Genomic DNA, 20,884 nt, shown 5'->3' with positions numbered 1-20,884 from the left:
CTATAACCTTCTGTTCCATATTAAATAAAGAACCACCATATAATTTTGTATACACGATATTTCCATAGCAACCATTGTTACCATACACAACTTGTCAATGTTATATAATTTGATATTGCTGGAGATTAAAGTCACGTTGTCACTAAAGACTTCTTTTAATTGTGTTAATGAGTTTTCTTTTCTTATATTATTAAAGAATAACACTGGATATTTGTTATTGCCATGGAGACTATAATTTTCTAAAAAGTATTTTAAAAATTGATTTACTGACGCAATTTCCATAAAGTATCACGAAGTTTTTGCATAACATCAAGTACAACTGAACAATTTTACCGTTATTATATTCTAATTCAACGTCTCCTTCTTACACTCAATCGTCATATGTCATAAATAATGTCTGTATATATACGATATTAAACCATACCATTTTTTGTGTGTTGTTAATTCAGTACAAATATTGTATTGTAAGTACAGCCGTATGTGTAGGTCTATCTATATAACTTTAGTTATTATGAGATATTTGTTACAAACACAATAACGATTAAGACAAAGACATAGTCCTGTGTATCTGATGATACTTTATTGTCAATAAGTTTATCAAAAAGTAGTACATTAGTAATTGATATCTGCAACGCATTCAAGTATATCGGTTTCAACATTTATAACCGGCAATTATGTAAAACGACTTTTGTCTATATATTTTTAATTGTTATAAGGACCCTAAATAGTAATCCACCTTCCCCTAAACATGCATAGTAAAAATAAAATGAATGAATGAGCACCAACAAATTTAAAAAAGTTACACATTCTTAAAAATATCGATTTTTTACAATCGTATGCTTACATGATGTTGTAAACAACATGTGAGTAGGTTGGATGAAGTATAATTGAATTGGATGAAGTATAAGAGGATGAAGTGTAAGAGGATTGTACGTAGGTACGGTTATCGGCAGAAGCCGTAATATAAGAGAGTACAGAGGTGGCGCCAGGATTATGTCATATTCGAATACAGTATTTTACTAGGCCTACATTATAAGATACCGTATGTGTTTTCATATTTGTACAATAAACTACAACAAAAGTTTCGTTCTTGTTTTCATATTTCTTTTTCACCACCAATCCATTGCAATATACAACACTGCAGATATATATCTGGAGCAGCTATACACACGACACAAACGTATCCCGACGGCCGCGGCATTTCGCGAGTGTTGATAGGCCTAAATTGTATATCAAATTGTTGGCCTGTTACTAAAGTAATTACAATTTTGTTTTATATTTGTTGTATAATTTATTTTATTTAAAACATTTACAAAAAATGTTGTTATTTTGCAATAGACACACTAAACATGTGATACATGCACACCCACTCACAAACAAACCTGCTTAAAACGAAATGATACAGAATTGTATGAATATATGAATTTTTTGCTGAGCAGTTTATCCCGCATGACCAATTTAATAATAATAACAATAACACCCATAACAAAGCATTTGTTATGCTGGTGTACACAAAAGTAACTGGTACTTTGTATCAATCTCTGGTACATGCGTATATTGTATCGCATTCACTTTAATACCCTGTCACTTGTATATTATATGAGAACACTTGAACATTGTAGCCAACAATCAGGATTGTGAAACTGTGCCATGAATTTAACTATATAGGCCTACTGTTTGATATAAATGTATTGTGAGAAACAGAGTTTGAATTTAAACATAAAAATGTCATGAAAAATATTGTGACAAAAAAGACGATATGACAATGTACTAATATCATGAACACTGAAAGTACAACATTCTATTTATAGATTATTTTTCCAACATTTTTGCTCATCAGAACAGATTACAATTTATAAATTAATCTACTAAAACACCTTGGTGTCTCTCAATGTTTAAATTTTGCAAAAAATCTTTACATTTGGTTTTTATGGGACCTGGTTTTTTTTTGGTGTTTCATTTCAAGCGAATTAACCACAGAACGAAAGCTCCATTAGCTTTGTGATAATCTAATCATATTTTTAAAATAAATTTTTAAAATCATGTACAATATACGTTTGTTACGGGAATGTTAGCCAATGGAAAGTAGTAACCAACTCTACAACCAAGTCTACTGTGCAACTACTACTACTATTTCTACCTAGAATGGTACTAAATCCTAAAAAAAATCCAACCGTATTGAAAACTTCAAATGAAGTGACAATATGTGAACCAACGATTGTATCAACTAAAACTTATTTGTTAAAAGTAAGTTACTCTATTCTTTCTAACATTTTTTTACATACAAAAACATTTTTTTTTCATGATTTAATTCCTTTTTTTTTAAAAGTTTTATGCTATTTTTTTATATCTACTGAAACCTTCCATTTTGTTTTTAAAAAATACCACCCGTACTACCAAACACATTGGAGAAGATTATAATAAAATGTGCCATTATGCATTTTTTAGAGTAATACGCTTATACCTGATTCACACACAACAAAATGCAAAAAGTAGTTATGGATATTACCTAGGATAATCTTACTGAGTTACAATGCATTCACATGGTGCTTTCTTGTTAATGCTGTGTAAAAATCTCATTAGAAAAAGACTTGTGTATGTGCAGATTCCGTACATCAATGTTCCGAAATTTCATAGAAATGTAAACATGTATTGTAAATGCATTTAAAAGTTCATAGCTTGGTAGCAATATGTAATACATTTTGTTACATGATGTTAGATTTTTGTTCTGTGAATCCGGTATTAGTGTACAGACATATTTATTTATTGCTTTTGATTTTTTATTGCAATATATATTGCTCTATTGATGTTTCACCTTCACACTTGAATACTGCTGCATTAAAGAAAACAGAGCTGGGAATTTCTGTAAAGAAATACAACATTTGTAATACATAAAGCTTCTCATAAACTACTTTACTGACTCTGAAGTAGAACAATATTTAAACTTATAATGGGAAGTAGACACACATCAAGAGAAGTGTACATGGAATACAAGTTTATATTTGGAATAAGCCAGCATTTTGAGACAACATTGAGGACATGATAAGCCTCACTAGTCTTAACAGGCCTAATATGTGCATCGATGATTGCTAGAGACATATCAAAATCAATTTCAAGTTGATTTAAGTATTACATTAATAAGAAAACTGGAAAATATTCATTAAAAAAGTTACTTCCTTTTAAAATTACTGTTGACAAGGCCTCTACTACTGTACTGCATTTCTAGTCATTAACATGCTAAATTAACAATGATTTATCTTTGATGCAGAAAAGAGTTTAATTAATTGTTCTATAAATAGATCTATATTATAAGAGTTTATTACCATTATTGCTATTTTAATAAACATCATATTTTGCACTTATTAGAAGAAATTATTAAATAAAAGACAAAGAAAACAATAACGCACAACACAATGATGGGAATCGATGTGGTAAAAAAAAATGCTGTTCTCTTCATCAAATTGGCGACTGTATTTTGCCTCTATTGGACGTCCAAAAATACGAATAAATAACCACGGTGTATGTAGCACATGTTGGAATCAGTTGTGTGATTACAGAATATGCGATTGTCAATAGGGGTGGAACGAATTTTCGATTTCAAACAAATAGTGGTTGAGGCACATGTTTATTATGTTCCTAAAATAGTGGACATCCTCATAAATAATGGAATCTAGTAAGCACTGTGAATCAGTCACAAGATTACAGAACATTCGATTGCCAATGTGGGGATGCAAGTTAATTAAATAAATTTATAAGGCAAGGATTTGCCTAGCAAGTATGCACATTGAAATGTTGTAAGCTCTTTCAAACTTGTTTTAGCGATCAATGTACCACCACTAATGATTCCATGCAAGCCCATCCTAGCTTAGATCTAGTTTATATAAACATGGAAGTATTAAAATAAAAGAATACTGACCTGAACAACGAGATAAACAATACCAATATAGCATCCAATAGCTGCTGCTAAGAATAGGTCAAATACAGCTGGCTTCACACTAGAAAAATAAACAAACATGTTCACCTTCTTCATTCAATAGACAACAATTTGTTATAAGAACAACATTGAAATATAGGTAGAAGTTGATATCCATCAAGGACTAAATGATAATGATGAAGTAAACACATAACAGGGTTCAAGTTGGAGGAGTTGACTTACTTATAAGCATTCATCTTCATTGTCATACCATCATAGAAAATAAATTCTGGTTCTCTGAAAAAAAAAATCATATAGATGTAATGGAAAATTAGAACAGTGCAAATTGACCATGAAAGGGTAGAAGTATAAATAACATACAGATTCATTTAAACTAACATGCAAAATAAAAGCAGAAAATGGTTTACTATACATGCTGAATTATCAATCAAGGGGAAACTCAGCGAAACAATGCATTAACCATGTAAGGTAAGTCTTTTAGAATTTTAATAGTTGTACATAATAATTTTAGGTTTTTGCTGTCTGTAATATGTCTTGTATTCTAATTGCTGAATAAATATAATTAATATATAATAATTATTAAAATGTAATGGCTACCTTTTATCTGCTTTAACAGTTATTTTGGTGACGACATCATTGGGAAACATTTTTTCCATGCCTGCATATAAAGTGTTGACAACTGGACTATCTTTGGTCATCAGCTGAGCTGCTCTTGATTGTGAGGATAAGTAAGTTGTCCAGGACTTAAGAGATAGTTCACTTACAGCCTGTAGAATACAGATATTACATTAATGTATGCAAACTGTATGTAGAGTGTTATGTGCTTAATTGAGGTGAGAGGATAACTAAAGATGTTGAGATACTTAAAATCAATATATTCCATGTTAAGATTTAACATTTAACAATTATTATGTGTAAAGAAAATGGCCCTAGCCGGCCTAGTATTCTGTAGCTACACGGCGGCCCTTCACACCCCGACCAGGGTGGGAACAGTTAATTTGAAGAGAGTATCTTTTGTTGTCGGCATCGTTTCTGGATCGACTGGACATTCGCTATATTATGTTTCGAAGTTGACCTAGGTTCACCGTGTGGTGCCATCGTGCCTCTACCGTGGGAAATTTCTATTTATATTCGCCGTCGTGTAGATAAAAAAACACCCACGAAGAAAACGATTAAAAATAGTATTTATTTATAGCTTCCGGGTAATTTACAACTTGGTCCTCCTCCTCAAAACTTACTCATCAATTTTGCACACCTTGTTACCTCACAAAAAGAACATCGTAGGGTTGTTTACGAACTGCATTTTTTCCGACCTTATGAAATGCGTGGGCTGGCGGAGTAGCTGACTCCCACGCCCCCACTAGGATTTTTTTAGGGGGGGGGGGAGGGGGAGGAGAACTGGTGAGAACCCTGAAGGTATCTTTTAAATGAATTATTTTTTTAATTGAGTGTTCATCAAACCTATGTCAGAAGCAAACTAATGCTCTACATACACAGTCATTTCATAAAATTAATTAATAGCAAGTTCCAGCCTAGATAAAATTCAAATATACTCACCATTAAATCAGTGAATATTTCTAGGCTTTGATTAGATGAGCTGCTTGATAATCCATATAGATGTCTAGCCAAGCCTTCGGCTATAATTTTTACATTCCTTGCAAGAACACTAACATCCAATGTTGTCCTAGATAAATTGAGATAATTAATTCAATTTCAATGTTACACCTAATCAACGATAGGCCATTATGTCACACATATGTAATATTTTATTTTATTCAGGTATAACAAAGGCAGACATAAGTCTGAAAATATTGTAGTACAAAGATTGAAACATTAAAAATAGACAGAATAAAAAATAAATAAAATTTATAGATCCAAAAAAAAAACACATTACGATGTCACATGCATATGTAATTATATCATCCTCTTATGTCACACATGTGATTATGTGTAATTAAAAGTTACTTTAAAATATAACTTACCCATCATCAAGGATTGAGTTTCTTAAAGGATCTACGTAAGATGCAAAATGTGAGAGGGTCATAGCTGGCAGACGACGCATGCTAAACCTTTCATGTTCCCATGTCAAAAAGTCGTCTGCTAAGTTAATTTTCTTATGAATCATGCTAGTATTTAATTCTGGATAGAGTGTTTTGCTAACTGCAATTATTTCCTAAAAACATAGAAATTCTTATTATTCTTAATGAAGTAAAAAGTCCTAATACAAATATTAAGATGCATGCAATCAATCAATCGATCAATCAATTGATCTATTCACTTATTAAGTTAAACCGGTTCAAGCTTAGTGAATTCCTCACACAGCCATGGCTTTGTTTGTTGTTGTTAAATTGCGCCCTCAATGTAAGAAAATGATGACGTCATCGGTTATTTCAAGCGTACGTAAAATCCAGGGAACGTAAAATCAGGGTACGTAAAACACAGGTTCTACCGTATTAAGTTTCACTGTTTCAAGTCGAGAGTGAAAATGATTATGTAGCAAGTAGGCTTTGTTGCTATTTACCTGCAAGATACTGTGAGGCACAGTCTTTTCTTTAGGTGGTTTGGAGACATGCATAAACAAACCATTACCAGATCCAATGCTATCTAAGCATAACACATGCGATACTTCACTCAGAAAAGTCGTTTCTAAATAAAACAAAAAATTAATGTTTATAATATAATACATAGGGAAGTAAGAATGAAGGGCACAGTATTATTTGAATCTCTGATACATGGTTGTGTCTGAAGTTAATTAAAATTTAAAAAATCTGCTCTGGATTATCACTGTCAATCCACGTTGACTACTTGATAGGTATGTTCCCTGAACAGAGGTTGGCTTTAGTCACCGATCAAAACCCAGATCATTGCAAAATCTTATGCTCCAATCTCTATATCGTCAGGCATTACCTGTGCTTTCTAGGCTATCTTCAATCCATCTTTTTGTTCCTTGATAGTTGAACTTTCCTCCTCCAGAGAGAAGAAATAAAAGATTATACCTGCAGTTATTTCAGGATAATAACTGCATAGTATAATAATGAGAAAACATTGTAGTTATGCATTTTGTTTATTTAATGGCCTTAGCATTTATTATTTTTAAATTTCATACACATCAAACAGAAAATTCACTCAAATTATATCATACTTATAAAGTTTCACTTGAGGCTTAGGGCATAGAGTAGTTATCTACTAGCACTAGATAAGGATTGAACCCTACACATTGTTATTGTCATCTATTAAAAGGATACTTTGCTTGTGTTTTTGAGTTTGAATAAAGTTTTGAGAAGAGTCTTGCTAATTCTAATAAAGCAGCCACTCCACTTCCGTTTGAATCGGCGCCGTGAGCTAGATACTGAAAAATAAAATTCATTATTTATTCATGAACACAATTTTAGTAAACAGAAAAAGACATCGCATTACAAAAATTATTCAAAAAAAAGTTACAGGAAGATTTAACAGCAGCACATTGTTACTAGTATACTAGTAACAAAAAAGCTTGTCCAGCAATTTAAACAAACAAATTAATACAAGTAATAAACTACTGCACATGCAGTTAGATACAAAAATGTAGATTGTATAATTACATAATACAAAAAAAAAAGTGGCATAAATTGCAAATAATCTAGCATCTATATATTAATGCTACTAAATTTTTCGCGTATTTTACGAAAGCATGTGAATCTTATTAGGGCCTATGTATTTGTTTGCACGTACACGTTTAGCAGCATGCTTTGACACCTCCATTTCTTTAGTCGCAAACATTTTTTTTATCGCGTTCGTTTTGGTGTTTGCTAGCATGCTATGAAGTGTAATTTTCAGCCTAACTAGAGGCGTCATTCAACATGAATTTTACGTGCGAGAGTACCATTACCAAAAATCGCTTCACCACAGCCCCAACCATGGTGGGGCTGTGACTCATGTACTTAGTTTCGGTATCCATCCCCTGGGGTGACAGAAGCGTGACGTGAATCCTGGGGAGAACACTGCTGAGTACAAATAATACTTACTGGTGCAACTCCGTATGAGTCATAATGGGCTACGATAGCAATAGTGGGGAGCTGATCTTCAATGCCTTTCCCTTTTAACATACCCTGAAATAATTATTAATAGTACATTATAAACAGAGTAAATGCATACATTATATTAGTTTACATTGTTGAAATGTAAGAAAAGTATTTTTAAATACAGTTAGTTAGTGTACTATTTATCTTATGATGATGACGCTATTTATAGTAAAAAGTATTAATAATAATATTTATTCGGCATGTCATCAAGCACAATCTTGGCATGAGCAAGCTAGGCATAGGCCTGAACAGAATTGACTGCTCTTGCTCCTATGTTGACAACAATAATTTATAAATGAAGTTAGCAAATTAGTGAAATGACATAAAACAACACAGTATATATATAAACTAAATATACAAAGATTATAAATGAGTTACATTAAAAAAGAAATGAAAATAAAAACTAGATTTGAACTCGTCTCTTTGACGAGTTTGGGTCATCCGCACAAACGCAACATGCACAGACGTTAAAATATGAACACTGACAATTTTTATGCCATCCTATGACATGAATTAAATATGTTTACAGTTCTGAATTGTACATATTTTGTGTCATACAGCATATTACAGTATTTACAGAATACAATTTATATGTTATATACACCATGACATCATCAAAATGTAACATAAAGATAGCAATTTTAGAAGATAATTATCTAATTAATTACATTAATAAAAATTGAAAGAATTTTGGGCACATAAATAAATTTGAATCATGTGGGTCACTTTTCATTCCAAGGAGCTATAAATAACAGATTGAAATATACTATATGATGAAATTAAGCAAGTCACATTATTCTAATTTTTTTATATGATGATGTAACAAAAAATCAAATGTTTGTAACGCATGTAAAAGAGAATTGATTGATAAACAAAATATCAAAATCTAAGGCGAAATGTGCTAAGCATAAGTGCAATGCGCTCTATTAAATAGGATTAACTAGTATTAAAGATGTATTGTCCCCCAAAAACATGAAAAATGAAGATTAATTAAATCAGACTTTGAATATGTTATATTGTAGTTTTAATCTAGTTAATCACTTTAATAGAAAAAAAATCGAAAAAAATCATGTTTTCACTTATAAAATGACAAAATAAATGGTAAAATTCAACCAAAAATCCATTGGCTGGCAGCCAATTTGACCATTTTTTGCTTTAAATTACATTTTTTCAGGTAAATACATTTTTTTTTTCGATCCAATTTTTTGTCAAAGGGGATAACTATTATGTTACATTAAAATGGAATATTCAACAAAAATTTTTGTAAGAATTATTTTTTCAGGGGGACAATACATCTTTAAAGCAAAAAAAATCCTATTTTAAAAATTCGAGTGGCCATATGGTCATGTCAGAACATCCAGTAGTTACAAATTTTACAAGAATTGATATTCATCGGCTTCCATAAAAAATGGGGGTCCCCAGCCATCCATTAAAAATAGGTATATTTTTCCACAAATTTGCTTTAAAATACCCATTTTTTAGCACACAATTATTAAAGTTTAACATGCATGTGCATTGTTAATTTGCAATCAAAGTTCATCAAAATGAATGTATGAAAAATTGCAAAAACCATTTTTCTATGGTTTGTAGGAGCTGTGCTTATTATGTCAAAAGTTGCTCCTTATTATGAAATACACTTTTGCACAGTTTCATTGAAAAATAAATTTTTGTTCAGAATTTATGATAAACTATAAAATTTCATAAAATCATGCGTAAATTTCCTGCACATCTACAGTTATACAATGTTATGTTGACAAGAGAGATACACGTCACACAAAATTCGTGGAAAGAAAAATGAATGAGATAGAAAAAAAAATATCCTGACAATAACAAGGCCAATCCAAGTGCGGATAACCAATTAATAGGGCATATTGTATTGATATATTACCTGGATACTGGTAATAGTTCCATCTTTTACTGGCTTTGATTGAGATCCAGATACTACCATTTGAAAGCCATTGGCATAAACTGCGCTTAATAAAGCTGAAAATACATAATATTAAATATACATAAACAATATTAATAATTTAATTAAATAAGAACAATGTAGATATATTTTAACATGTTGCAGTTGTACAGTTACGCATCAGACTAGTTTTCCTTATCTTATTTACTTTAGAAAGTCACAATGGACCTTCTATGTTGGTTGGAATTCTCAGTGAATCAAATCCTCTATTTGACTGCCATAGTATACAGTGATACCTCTTTAGGAATTGTTCAAAGCATAGTGTAACTGACCTTCAGCACCAGAAGCTGCTTGGTCAGAACTGACCGCTGTTCTGATATCTTCATATATCTCCATCAAACGATCATCTTCATGTGCAAAATAAATTGGAACTTTTGATTCTTGTTCCAATATCTGTGGCTCCAACTCTAGCCAATACTGCACAAGAAAGCATTATAAGAAAATGGTAAAGGTAAGCTTGCAAGGTAAGATGATACAGTATCCTAACTATCGTAAATCATTCTAACTGGTCTATGTCTACAAGTTTGGGAAGTGACTACTGTAGGGCTGAAAATTAACCTTTAAACCATATCCCCACCCCGTCCCAGATATATCATTTAGTATTACATTTGATAACCCCACAAACACCCTCCCACCCCCAAGCGTTAAAAAATCTGTGGAAAAAAACTTGTTCACATCTCAATATTGCATGAGATTCTTTACGTCCATGCACATGTTTTGCATTACATACTGTACTGTGTATTCAATCATGGACATCCCTGAAACGGATTATACCATTTTCAGTACGTTGTTTTTACCACCACATGATGTGTTGCGACGCGTGGTGTAGAGTGTCGGAAAATTAAACTTACAGTTTGTGTCATTTATCGTAGAATATCTTATTTCAAAGTCAATTGAACAAGAATTTATCAAGTAGAAAAGCAAGTATACAATGTTCGTTAGATAGAAATGTGTGGCAGCCGATACCAAATGGGGGATTTACGTTTTGCCGACTTGTGATTTGAGCGTAGTGTGTGCAGCGATCTTCGCCTGCGACGGATTGTAAGCAAAACAGGACCGCTAGGCCGAATATGGCCTAGCTTATATTAGCCTAGCTTGGTTATAATAAAAGGTAGGTGGATGCGGTTTATGAAGTCGCCAGACGGGTCGACCATCACAAAATGAATTCTCGCCCTTACAAAATAAAGGTCGCCATCGGCGGCCAGGTGACCATTCATTTTCAGCCCTGCTACTGTCAACAGCCGTGCGTTTAATTCATTCTCATGGTTGACTATGTGTCTAATACAAAGTTGTCTATCGACATTGTTGCCGGTGTGCTTAGTTCCTGTGCCGATATACAGCACAACAGAATTAAGGAGCATGGACGATTTTGCCGATAGAAAACAAGAAGTTAATATCAATGGTAATAAAAATTTAATGTTTTAAAAACTTTAAATTAAAGTGAGCAAATAAATAATGTTCTTTGTAAAACACACTTGCACAACTGACTGCGGTAAAGCGTTGATATCTTTTGGCAGCAAGATCAACAGAGCTCCTGCTCCCTCGATAACCTCTTGATATCGTTCGGAAGTGAGTTCTGCTAACCTAGTTACAAGACACCTCCTGACCATAACATTTGAGTTAATTGGACGGGCTTCCATGTTAACCAGAGCATTGCGACATCCTGAAAAAAATAATGAATTTAACAAATGTTTAGAGTTGAATAGGCCAAGTATTTTAGTAGAGGTGAAAGAAGACTGTTCTATTTAATTAAATTGGACGAAACCCATTCAACAATTTAACATTCATATTTTCTGTTAATGTTGATGACTGCACTGCACAAGTATTGTGTTTGTGGTCAGATTTTGATCGCGGAAGCAGAGTTATGTATGAATAGACAGCGCACTCTATCTCTACATGGTTTTCTGTCATACAATTACATTGCTGAAATATTAGTACCTTCAATCAAATATATAAAAGGGCGCTAGTTCCGTTTCGCACCTGTCGTTTATTTCGACTCAAAATTGGTTAAGTAACTTTATCGTGAGTACCACACCTTAGGCCTCAAAAATACTTTTACGAAGGAGATCACACAAAAAGTAACAAATAAATCCTTTAAATTGATGAATTTACAGACGTGTTTCTCGCACATCTGAGTTTTTAACCATCTATTGTTGTTGCTCTTTTGGCGCTCCATAGAAACGAAAATATTGAACTTTGAGTATGCGAAAAACATGTCTGTAAAATCATCAATTAAAGGATTTATTTGTTACTTTTTATGTGATTCTTCTTCATAAAAGTACTTATGAGGCCCAATTTTAAGGTTTGGTATTCACAATAAGTTGATTAACAATTTGGAGTCAAAAGGAAGTCGAAATAAAAACAGGTGCGAAACGGAACTAGCGCCTATAAAAGAAAATAATGAACAAAAATATTCAATATTATTAATTATTTATTGTCAATTATTCAAAATTAACCAATATAAAATTCTAGGCCTAGGCTAGCCTAATGTAAAAACAATTTATTTAGGCTTAAAAAATACATAATAGGCCTAGCTAAGGCCTACATGCCTAGACTAGGTAGGCAAACATTTTTTGTTGTTGTTGACTTGCTAGAATAGGTCAATAAGGCTAGGCCCAGGCTCATGAACACCGGGTTTCGTCCTTTGTTCTACCGGGCGTCCTACCGTATTGTGTGCCTTGCAGATCATACTGCTGCATACGATAAACTGAAAACTCATGGGCTGCATCGACAGGAACACCAGGGGAAATCATGATTAAAACAGGAACAATTAATATAATTGTGAGAGGTATGCTACCCCTGAACATATCAAGCATCTCATTAGCCTCTTCAATCCACATTTTGGTGCGAAAAAATGCTTAATTCTAAAGGAAATTTGTAGAAGACCAAATTCACACACGTGAAATCGTTTTGATGAACTTTATACTATGCTACACGTATCAATAGACGATTAGCCGTGCGAATAGATAATTTATGAACGCACAACATGCACCATGCCACATGCCAAATGGTTCCTCTGATCTATAGCGCCTACCTTGCAACAAGCAGCAGCTGCTCTATCCCAGTTTTGTTGTTGTGCAGGCTGTAATAAAGTTGGTGGTAGGCTACCCACGTTTTATTGCTAGATAGTGATTATGATAACACTTTTTCAGTTTTTTTAATAGAGGCTTCAATGTTGCTGGTGGTGGTACAGAAGCTGGTATTACTGTAATAATATAATAGTAGTGTGCATGAATGATTGATAATAGTCAGCTAGGCCTAGGCCCGGCTAGGCTAGCTAGCTAGCTAGGCCTAGGCTAGGCCAGTACCGATGTTATGCGCGATTTGAACGATTTGCGCAATTTGAAATTGCGCAAAAACATCCTTGCGCAATTTGAAATTGCGCAAAGAATTCTTGAGAAATTTGAAATTGCGCAAAGATTTTCTTGCGCAATATTAAATTGCGCAATCAACTTGCGCAAGAAAATCTTTGCGCAATTTCAAATTGCGCTGCACAATTTGTAAAATTTTCAAATTGCGCAGCAGAATTCTACCAGAATGCGTGCTAACGTCGACGATCGGTTAACAATAATAATTTATTGGAAACTAATAACTCAAAATGAAACATAATAAATGCGAAGATAACATGTGTATAATACACACACCAACGTTTAGACTTGCTATCAAACATAGCCAGTAGGCTCAAAGTGGTAGGGCGCCGCCATAGTGAGGATGTATCTGGGATGTATACAACTTTTTGTGACGGTTACACTAATCTAAGGCTGGACCACCGGTAGTATTTTCATGATAAAAACTACATGCCAACATCATGTTAAATGCTGTTTGGATATTTATATTGTATTCTATTAATAACATGTATTTTATACTAATTTATATCTTAAAAACAATACTTAATTTACCGGGCGTAGATTAGTACGCGGCAATGGCAAAGAATAGGCCGTTCTGAGTAATTCTTAGTTGATTTTTAATGTTGCTGTTCGGCCTTTCTTTGTGAACTAATTTAGCATGGTGGTAAATAATTTTCTGTAGAAGTGAATATACACTAGTTTGTTATTAAATATGTTTTATAAAATGTTTTACAATTGCAAAATATATTATCATAATAATAACTAATAATAATAATAATCATAATAATATTAATAATAATACGATTAAGATTCAACAACACTAGGTGATCATTTTATTCTAAATGATCAACTGATAAGCATGTTCAATTTCAAATTGCACATAATATGAATCGGTCATACACCTACAATTTTGACATTTGTTTACACAGGTTTGGCAAACATGGCTAAATTAAACACCCAACCAGAGATTAAATATACTCAGGTAAGTTTCAACCCAACATTTAAAGATGTATTGTCCCTTTGACTAATTTCAAAAAAATAAAAAATAAAAGATTTCAAAAAAAGGTGGGTCATTTTGAAGTATCATAATAGTTACAGGTATTAACTTTCACCAAAAATTTGTCGAAAAAAAAATCATTTAACTGAAATACAGACGTTTTTTTGTTTAAAAAATAACTTTGACTTCCAGTCAAAGTTTTCGATCAAAACATATCCCATAATGAAACGCGCTTGTTTGGCTACTCTGTATGCATATTTCATAAAACTTTCTCATGATCTGTGTGAAAATACCTTCTGAACTGTGACGAGTTGTAAACAATCCTAATTAGCATATGCATAATGCGTACTCGTGGTTTGAAATCTTTGTTTACTTTCGCTCGCGACGATTTTCCAGACGAAATGTAATCAAAGTAATTTACCTGTTAATTACGTAAACTTGTTGTTTTTGGCTCAAATTTTTGACTTAAAGTGAATAACTTTAATATTACTTTGATATGGCCAATTTAAATTTAGAATATTTTGACATTTATTTTTTTGTGACAATACATCTTTAAACTAAACAATTAAGTAGAGAAAAGGCATAATTAATGTACCATAGGCTGGTAGGCTTATAATCAACTTAATTTGCATAGCAAATATGTTGACTAAATCCAGTAATTTTTATGTACTGTTATTTATTTGTAAAATGACAGGATTTATTAACTTTTTTCCTAGTTGTTCATTAACAATGAGTTTGTTAATTCGGTAAGCAGTAAAACATTTCCAACCATCAATCCTTGTACTGGTCAAAAGATATGTGAAGTCCAGGAGGGCGACAAGGTACTGTACAGTATGCATTTTCTATAGCGATATGCCTATAGTATAATCTATATATAAATATACGTAAGGGCAAAATTTGGTTGGTTGGTTCATACTTTCTGTACTGATTTTAACCACCTGATGTAACCCTGTTTACTAATTAAATTGAGTTAGATAATTAGTTATTGACAATTAAAATGAATTTAGGTTCAACGATTTGCCCCAAATAGGGTTTTCCGATCGTGGTATACACTGTATAATGGATGTCGATGCTGAAAAACCTGCACACGATAATTGGAGGATGCTTCGCATTTACCTATCTCCTTCTACGATAATTGTTTTTAATAGCTGAAAACCGGTCAAACAGGTCGAGTACAGCATCATAATGTTGAAGAGGTGGTGTTTTTTAAGGTCAACGGTGCCCTCTCTATTATTATCGTGTAGTAAGGAATGTCGTGTAGTAAGGAATGTAGTGTGTAATGTCATTAAGTGGTATCGCGTGGTGGCTATGTACCGCAGATGGTTGTATATAATGGCTTAAATATCGTAAATTTGTTATATTTTAATGGAGAAAACCACACATACACCAAAATTTGGTTATTTTTGTAATACAGGAGAAAATGTGGAAAAATTGGCCGGGAGATGAGACTAAAATATGGGAGTCTCCCGGCCAAAACGGGAGTGTTGGCATGTATGAAAGCAGATAAATGGTTGGAATTTTTTCAGTCATAAACAATTTTTTTTTTCTTATGCTTCAATAAATTAGGCAGATGTTGACATTGCTGTGAAAGCTGCACAAGAAGCTTTTAATCTTGGGTCACCATGGCGACGACTTGACGCCAGCAAGAGAGCTAAGATGATGGTAAAACTTGCTGATCTTTTGAAAGAAAACAAAGACTATCTATCTGTAAGCACCAATTTATCATTCTTTTCTTAACCCAAAATCATACCATACCATGCATAATTGAATCGATTTATTATCCATCCGAAAGGTGGCAATCCTGTTTCACTACATAAACATAGTCTTAACCAAGTCTCTGGGAGTAGAGATACTGAACAGGATTTGAACCAGGACCCTGGGACTGCAGCTGTGGACCAAGCACCGCCAAGCTATAACCCCACTCCACAGATAAAAAGCCAAAATTTTGGCTTTATTGTATGCATATTAGTATCACTTACATGTTACATTTTTTTAGGCTTTGGAAACTCTTGATAATGGTATGCCATACTTTGAATCCGAGATGTGGGTGGATTCTATTGCTGATACCCTGACGTACTACGCAGGCTGGTGTGACAAGATTCATGGAAAAACTATTCCATTAGGTGAATTTATTTAAATTGGAAACATATGTGGTGCAGTCATAATAATTGATTCTCAATGCGTAGTGGACTACACTGTACCTACAGTATGTAACACATACTGTACAACTTTCATATCCTCTAGTGTCCATGTATAGTACTGTCGAGCTACTACCAAACTGCAATCATTCAACACCCTACAGTACTCTTCTAAAAGATGCACTGGGTTTTTTACAGTTTACTCGAGCCAGATATGCACCAGACCCTTGGACCTATGCCGATTTGATGGCTATAGTTTGCAACGCCCCTGCCTTAACTGCTCTGCCACTCGACTCAACATACTTTTCTATCAGCAGCTGTAAACTTTATGCCTATATGCTATAGACGAATAAGATATTTATTTAACATAATTTAATTAATTCTAGATGGTGATTACTTCTGCTACACAAAACTTGAGCCTGTTGGTGTATGCGGGGCTATCATTCCCTGGAATTATCCAATCGATATGCTAGGCTGGAAGTTAGGCCCTGCAATAGCATGTGGGAATACAATGGTTATTAAGCCAGCAGAACAGACACCACTCACAGCCATTTTTATTGGTTCACTAATCAAAGAGGTACATTCCTATCAATTTTACTAAATAGTAAACATTCTAGCATGACAATACTAGCAATTGTTGGATTTTTTTTAGTCTAATACTTATTTTTTTTGTAAACCTAGGCTGGCTTTCCACCAGGTGTTATCAACATCATTCCCGGATATGGTCCAACAGCGGGAGCAGCAATCAGTGAGCATATGGATGTTGATAAGGTGGCATTCACAGGTTCAACTGAGGTACTCTTAGATAACATCCTTATTATTATATACTGTTTTATTTAAAGATTTGCAAACCGTTTGCCCTATGCCTGCAGAAACAATGCAATTTTCTTCACAGAAATTATTATTTTACTGAGTATCAATTATGTCAGAGTAGGACAAAACATCTGACCAATTAACTTAACTCCTTGACAAGCTAGAGATAGTAATGTTTGACTTATGTAAGCCCCTCCCCCCTAAAAATTTTATTGTGCAATTTATAATAGGTCGGTCATCTGATCCAGCAAGCAGCAGGCAAAAGCAATTTGAAGAGAGTGTCTCTGGAGATGGGTGGAAAAAGTCCAAACATTGTATTTGCAGACAGTGATGGTAACATTTTATATTATAACCTCAATACTTGAAGTTGCATAATAGCAGTTTAGTTGAGATGCAGCTTGCCTTCCAATCCTGATTATTGAATAGTGACTTAATGGCAGGTTTCAATCCTGACCTCATGGTTGCCAGAGTTCAATCCTGACCTGGTTGCCAGAGTTCAATCCTGACCTGGTTGCCAGAGTTCAATCCTGACCTGGTTGCCAGAGTTCAACCCTGACCTGGTTGCTAGAGTTCAATCCTGACCTGGTTGCCAGAGTTAAATCCTGACCTGGTTGCCAGAGTTCAATCCTGACCTGGTTGCCAGAGTTCAATCCTGACCTGGTTGACAGAGTTCAATCCTGCCCTAATGAGAATTCTAAGTTTATAAGCATGGTTTAGTTTATCATTCATCCTGTAATTGGCTAATTACTGTCTGTTGAATGCATTAAAATAAACTAAATTTAAAAAAAACTATTATTTTATGTACCATAGTGGATTTTGCTGTCGATGAGGCCCATGAAGCCGTCTTTTGTAATGTGGGCCAATGCTGCTCTGCAGGTTCCCGTACATTTGTCCAAGAGGGGATCTATGATGAGTTTGTGAAGAAAAGTGTGCAGAAAGCAAACGCTAGGGTTATTGGAGATCCATATGTTGATGGTACCCAATCAGGCCCTCAGGTAAATATTACCCTGCTGTTGATTATGAGCATATGTAAATTTATAGGGAGAGGGGAAAACTTTTAGATGAAAAATGAAAAAGAGATTCTTCTTTTCCAACATCCTGGATCCGCTCTTGATGAGGGTGATGATGATAATGTTGAAGGTGATTTTGATGAGTAGCATAAATTAAAATATTTGTCACCACTATTTATTAATGTTTGTTTTGTTTCACAGATTGATCAAGAACAGTTTGATAAAGTTCTTGGAAAAATTGAATCTGGTAAAAAAGATGGTGCCACATTGTCATGTGGTGGTAGTCGTCATGGTGACAAAGGCTACTTCTTGCAGTCAACTGTGTTTTCTGATGTCACTGATGACATGACTATTGCCAAAGAAGAGGTGAGGTTAAGATTGATTTGTTGACAAAATGCATTTACATTTTTATAATTGAGAGTACTGAAGTACACATTTGCAATCAAACAAAGTTTCCTCTTAGGTGTCCCAAATGAAGGGGTTCTACTGTATACAATTTAAAGATGTATTGTCCCTTGAAACACAAAAAAATGAAGGTCAAAATATTCTAAATTTAAATTGGCCATATCAAAGTAATATTAAAGTTATTCACTTTAAGTCGAAATTTTACGTAATTAACAGCTAAATTAATTTGATAACATTTCGTCTGGAAAATCGTCGCGAGCGAAAGTAAACAAAGATTTCAAACCATGAGTATACATTATGCATGATGCTAATTAGGATTGTTTACAACTCGTCACGGTTGAGAAGGTGTTTTCACACAGATCGCAAAGAAGTTTTATGATTATGCATACAGAGTAGCCAAATAAGCGTGTTGCATTATGTGAGATATGTTTTGATCGAAAACTGTGACTGAACCAAAAAACGTCTGTATTTCAGTTAAATGATTTTTCAATAACTATTATGATACTTCAAAATGACCCACTTTTTTTCGAAATCTTTTTTTTTTTTTTGGGAATTTGACAAAGGGACTATACATCTTTAAAGGAAATAAGGGGTTTATTTAATATTTGTTACTTTACAATACACTTAGCAGTTTCTGGTATTCTGCACTCTTTTAAGATTTTTGGACCTGTGCAAGTTATTTTGAAATTCAAGAATATTGAAGAGGTCATTGAGCGTGCTCATAAGACACATTATGGCCTAGCAGGAGCAGTATTCACCAAAGATATTGATGTTGCTATGACAGTGGCGCACAGTCTCAAAGCTGGAACCGTATGGTAAAGCGTTAAGTATTCGGAAATGACTTACTACTTATTGTACACTTAAATGCTATATTCACAGTGTTTTGGTACTTATTTGATTTATTCAAAATAGAACACTTTCCACAGTCCATATTTTAACATACACTAACCGTAGTTACACTTCTTGTGTCTCAGGGTGAATTGCTACAATGTGGGCGGACCTTCTATTCCTTTTGGTGGATACAAGCAGTCTGGTTTTGGTAGAGATTTGTAAGTTGCATGTTTCAAGTATCTAAAGTGCAAAGCTATGCCAGGTGATATAAATCTGTCAATAATTATCGAATGATTATGATTTTTCAGGGGAGAAGATTCTTTGAAAGAATACCATGAGGTTAAAACTGTAAGTCAGTCTATTTTCATGTAGAAAAAAAAACCATCTATAGTTAATTACAATTTACATTAGAACTCCAAGAGAGATGACATCTCAATACGGAGTAGCGTTTTATTAATAGTGGAGGTATCTCCTTAATAGGATTGTCCCCAGTTGCGTAATGCACAGGGCAAAGGCCCCTGGTTTAGCACTCCTAAGGGAACCTCCAACGCTGGGTAGTTGCAGTGGACTGCTCATGCTCTGGGGCCCCTGGAGCTCGAGGGCCCTGCCAGTGAGCGCTCATAGCCGTTACGCCACTGATTGTAGTGGGATGTCTCAAAGTGTAAAATCATCATAAAAAGATCTTTATAGTGATTTTAAATTATAATTAGATTCCCTTACCAAACAAATTATTTATTGGGTTTTTCTACTTGCAGGTTATCATCAAGGTGCCACAGAAGAACTCATAAATTACAGTTGATCAGTATTTTAAAAATAATGTAGCAAACTGCTTTCAATGAAAATAGTGTTTAATTAAAAATATAATGCCATTTTTGTTTGTCTCATTTAGTAAATAATATGTATAACATATATCCAAAAGTTGGAGCTATCATGTTTAGAGAAAATACAGTATTGTTAATGCATGCATTTGTTTTGCCTCTCTTCATCCAACTTTATAATTTTGTTTGTGTATGGAATTTAATTTCTGTTGGCAAAAACCTGTGTTTACATATAAATAACAATGAATGAATTTATGTTAAGCATGTTACTACCAACAAACAGAAAATAGATATTAAATTTCCGCTGAATTAGCAAAAATATGTTATTGTTTTGTCCATTTTATGAAAGTCAGAAATACTGTAGGGTATACACTACATACATAAATCCATTACAGTTCTCAATCGGTACCTAACAAATGTGCTCAAACCCTATAAGGGTTACGACTCTGCAAAAGAGGACATTTTTATTTTTAAACTAGGGTTAAACATTAAAAGGTCAATTACTTGAACTCTGAACATTGGAAAAAGGGTTGTGTCAATTGACACTTGAACTTTACCTCTGTA

At 33.6% G+C, this 20,884-nt stretch overlaps 2 protein-coding genes across 2 annotated transcripts; one reads left to right on the top strand and one right to left on the bottom strand.

The window, feature by feature from the left end:
* Window positions 1–492: 492 nt before the first annotated feature.
* LOC144854079 (BOS complex subunit ncln-like) lies at window positions 493–12,900 on the bottom strand. Its single transcript, XM_078711963.1, has 14 exons — window positions 12,627–12,900; window positions 11,437–11,624; window positions 10,234–10,378; window positions 9,884–9,978; window positions 7,939–8,022; window positions 7,180–7,283; window positions 6,842–6,930; window positions 6,456–6,580; window positions 5,917–6,107; window positions 5,492–5,618; window positions 4,532–4,701; window positions 4,157–4,210; window positions 3,917–3,995; window positions 493–2,863 (listed from the first exon to the last, which is right to left on the bottom strand). Exons 1-14 carry the CDS (start codon window positions 12,799–12,801, stop codon window positions 2,801–2,803), a joined length of 1,689 nt encoding a protein of 562 aa, XP_078568089.1. The 5' UTR covers window positions 12,802–12,900; the 3' UTR covers window positions 493–2,800.
* LOC144854080 (aldehyde dehydrogenase, mitochondrial-like) lies at window positions 12,698–20,496 on the top strand. Its single transcript, XM_078711964.1, has 14 exons — window positions 12,698–12,749; window positions 14,238–14,290; window positions 15,022–15,126; window positions 15,872–16,012; window positions 16,302–16,428; window positions 16,830–17,020; window positions 17,125–17,238; window positions 17,487–17,589; window positions 18,067–18,251; window positions 18,468–18,632; window positions 19,329–19,486; window positions 19,646–19,720; window positions 19,811–19,850; window positions 20,258–20,496. The coding sequence occupies exons 1-14, from the start codon at window positions 12,713–12,715 to the stop codon at window positions 20,288–20,290; spliced, it is 1,527 nt and encodes a 508-aa protein (XP_078568090.1). The 5' UTR covers window positions 12,698–12,712; the 3' UTR covers window positions 20,291–20,496.
* Window positions 20,497–20,884: the final 388 nt, after the last annotated feature.

The sequence above is a fragment of the Antedon bifida genome, chromosome 10 (assembly GCF_963402885.1).
Source record: "Antedon bifida chromosome 10, ecAntBifi1.1, whole genome shotgun sequence".
NCBI classification, from domain to species: Eukaryota; Metazoa; Echinodermata; class Crinoidea; order Comatulida; family Antedonidae; genus Antedon; species Antedon bifida.
The sequence above is the reverse complement of the archived record's forward strand: the minus strand, read 5'-3'. Positions and strand labels throughout refer to the sequence as shown.

Excerpts from the sequence above, each read along its gene's own strand:
- LOC144854080 (XM_078711964.1), top strand. The coding sequence starts at position 12,713 with ATGATTAAAACAGGAACAATTAATATAATTGTGAGAG. Across the intron at positions 16,013-16,301 it reads AAAACAAAGACTATCTATCT|GCTTTGGAAACTCTTGATAA; the intron begins GTAAGCACCAAT and ends ACATTTTTTTAG. Across the intron at positions 17,239-17,486 it reads CATTCACAGGTTCAACTGAG|GTCGGTCATCTGATCCAGCA; the intron begins GTACTCTTAGAT and ends AATTTATAATAG.
- LOC144854079 (XM_078711963.1), bottom strand. The coding sequence starts at position 12,801 with ATGTGGATTGAAGAGGCTAATGAGATGCTTGATATGTTCAGGGGTAGC. Across the intron at positions 11,625-12,626 it reads TCTGCAAGGCACACAATACG|GATGTCGCAATGCTCTGGTT; the intron begins GTAGGACGCCCG and ends TATTTTTTTCAG. Across the intron at positions 6,581-6,841 it reads AGATAGCCTAGAAAGCACAG|AAACGACTTTTCTGAGTGAA; the intron begins GTAATGCCTGAC and ends TGTTTTATTTAG.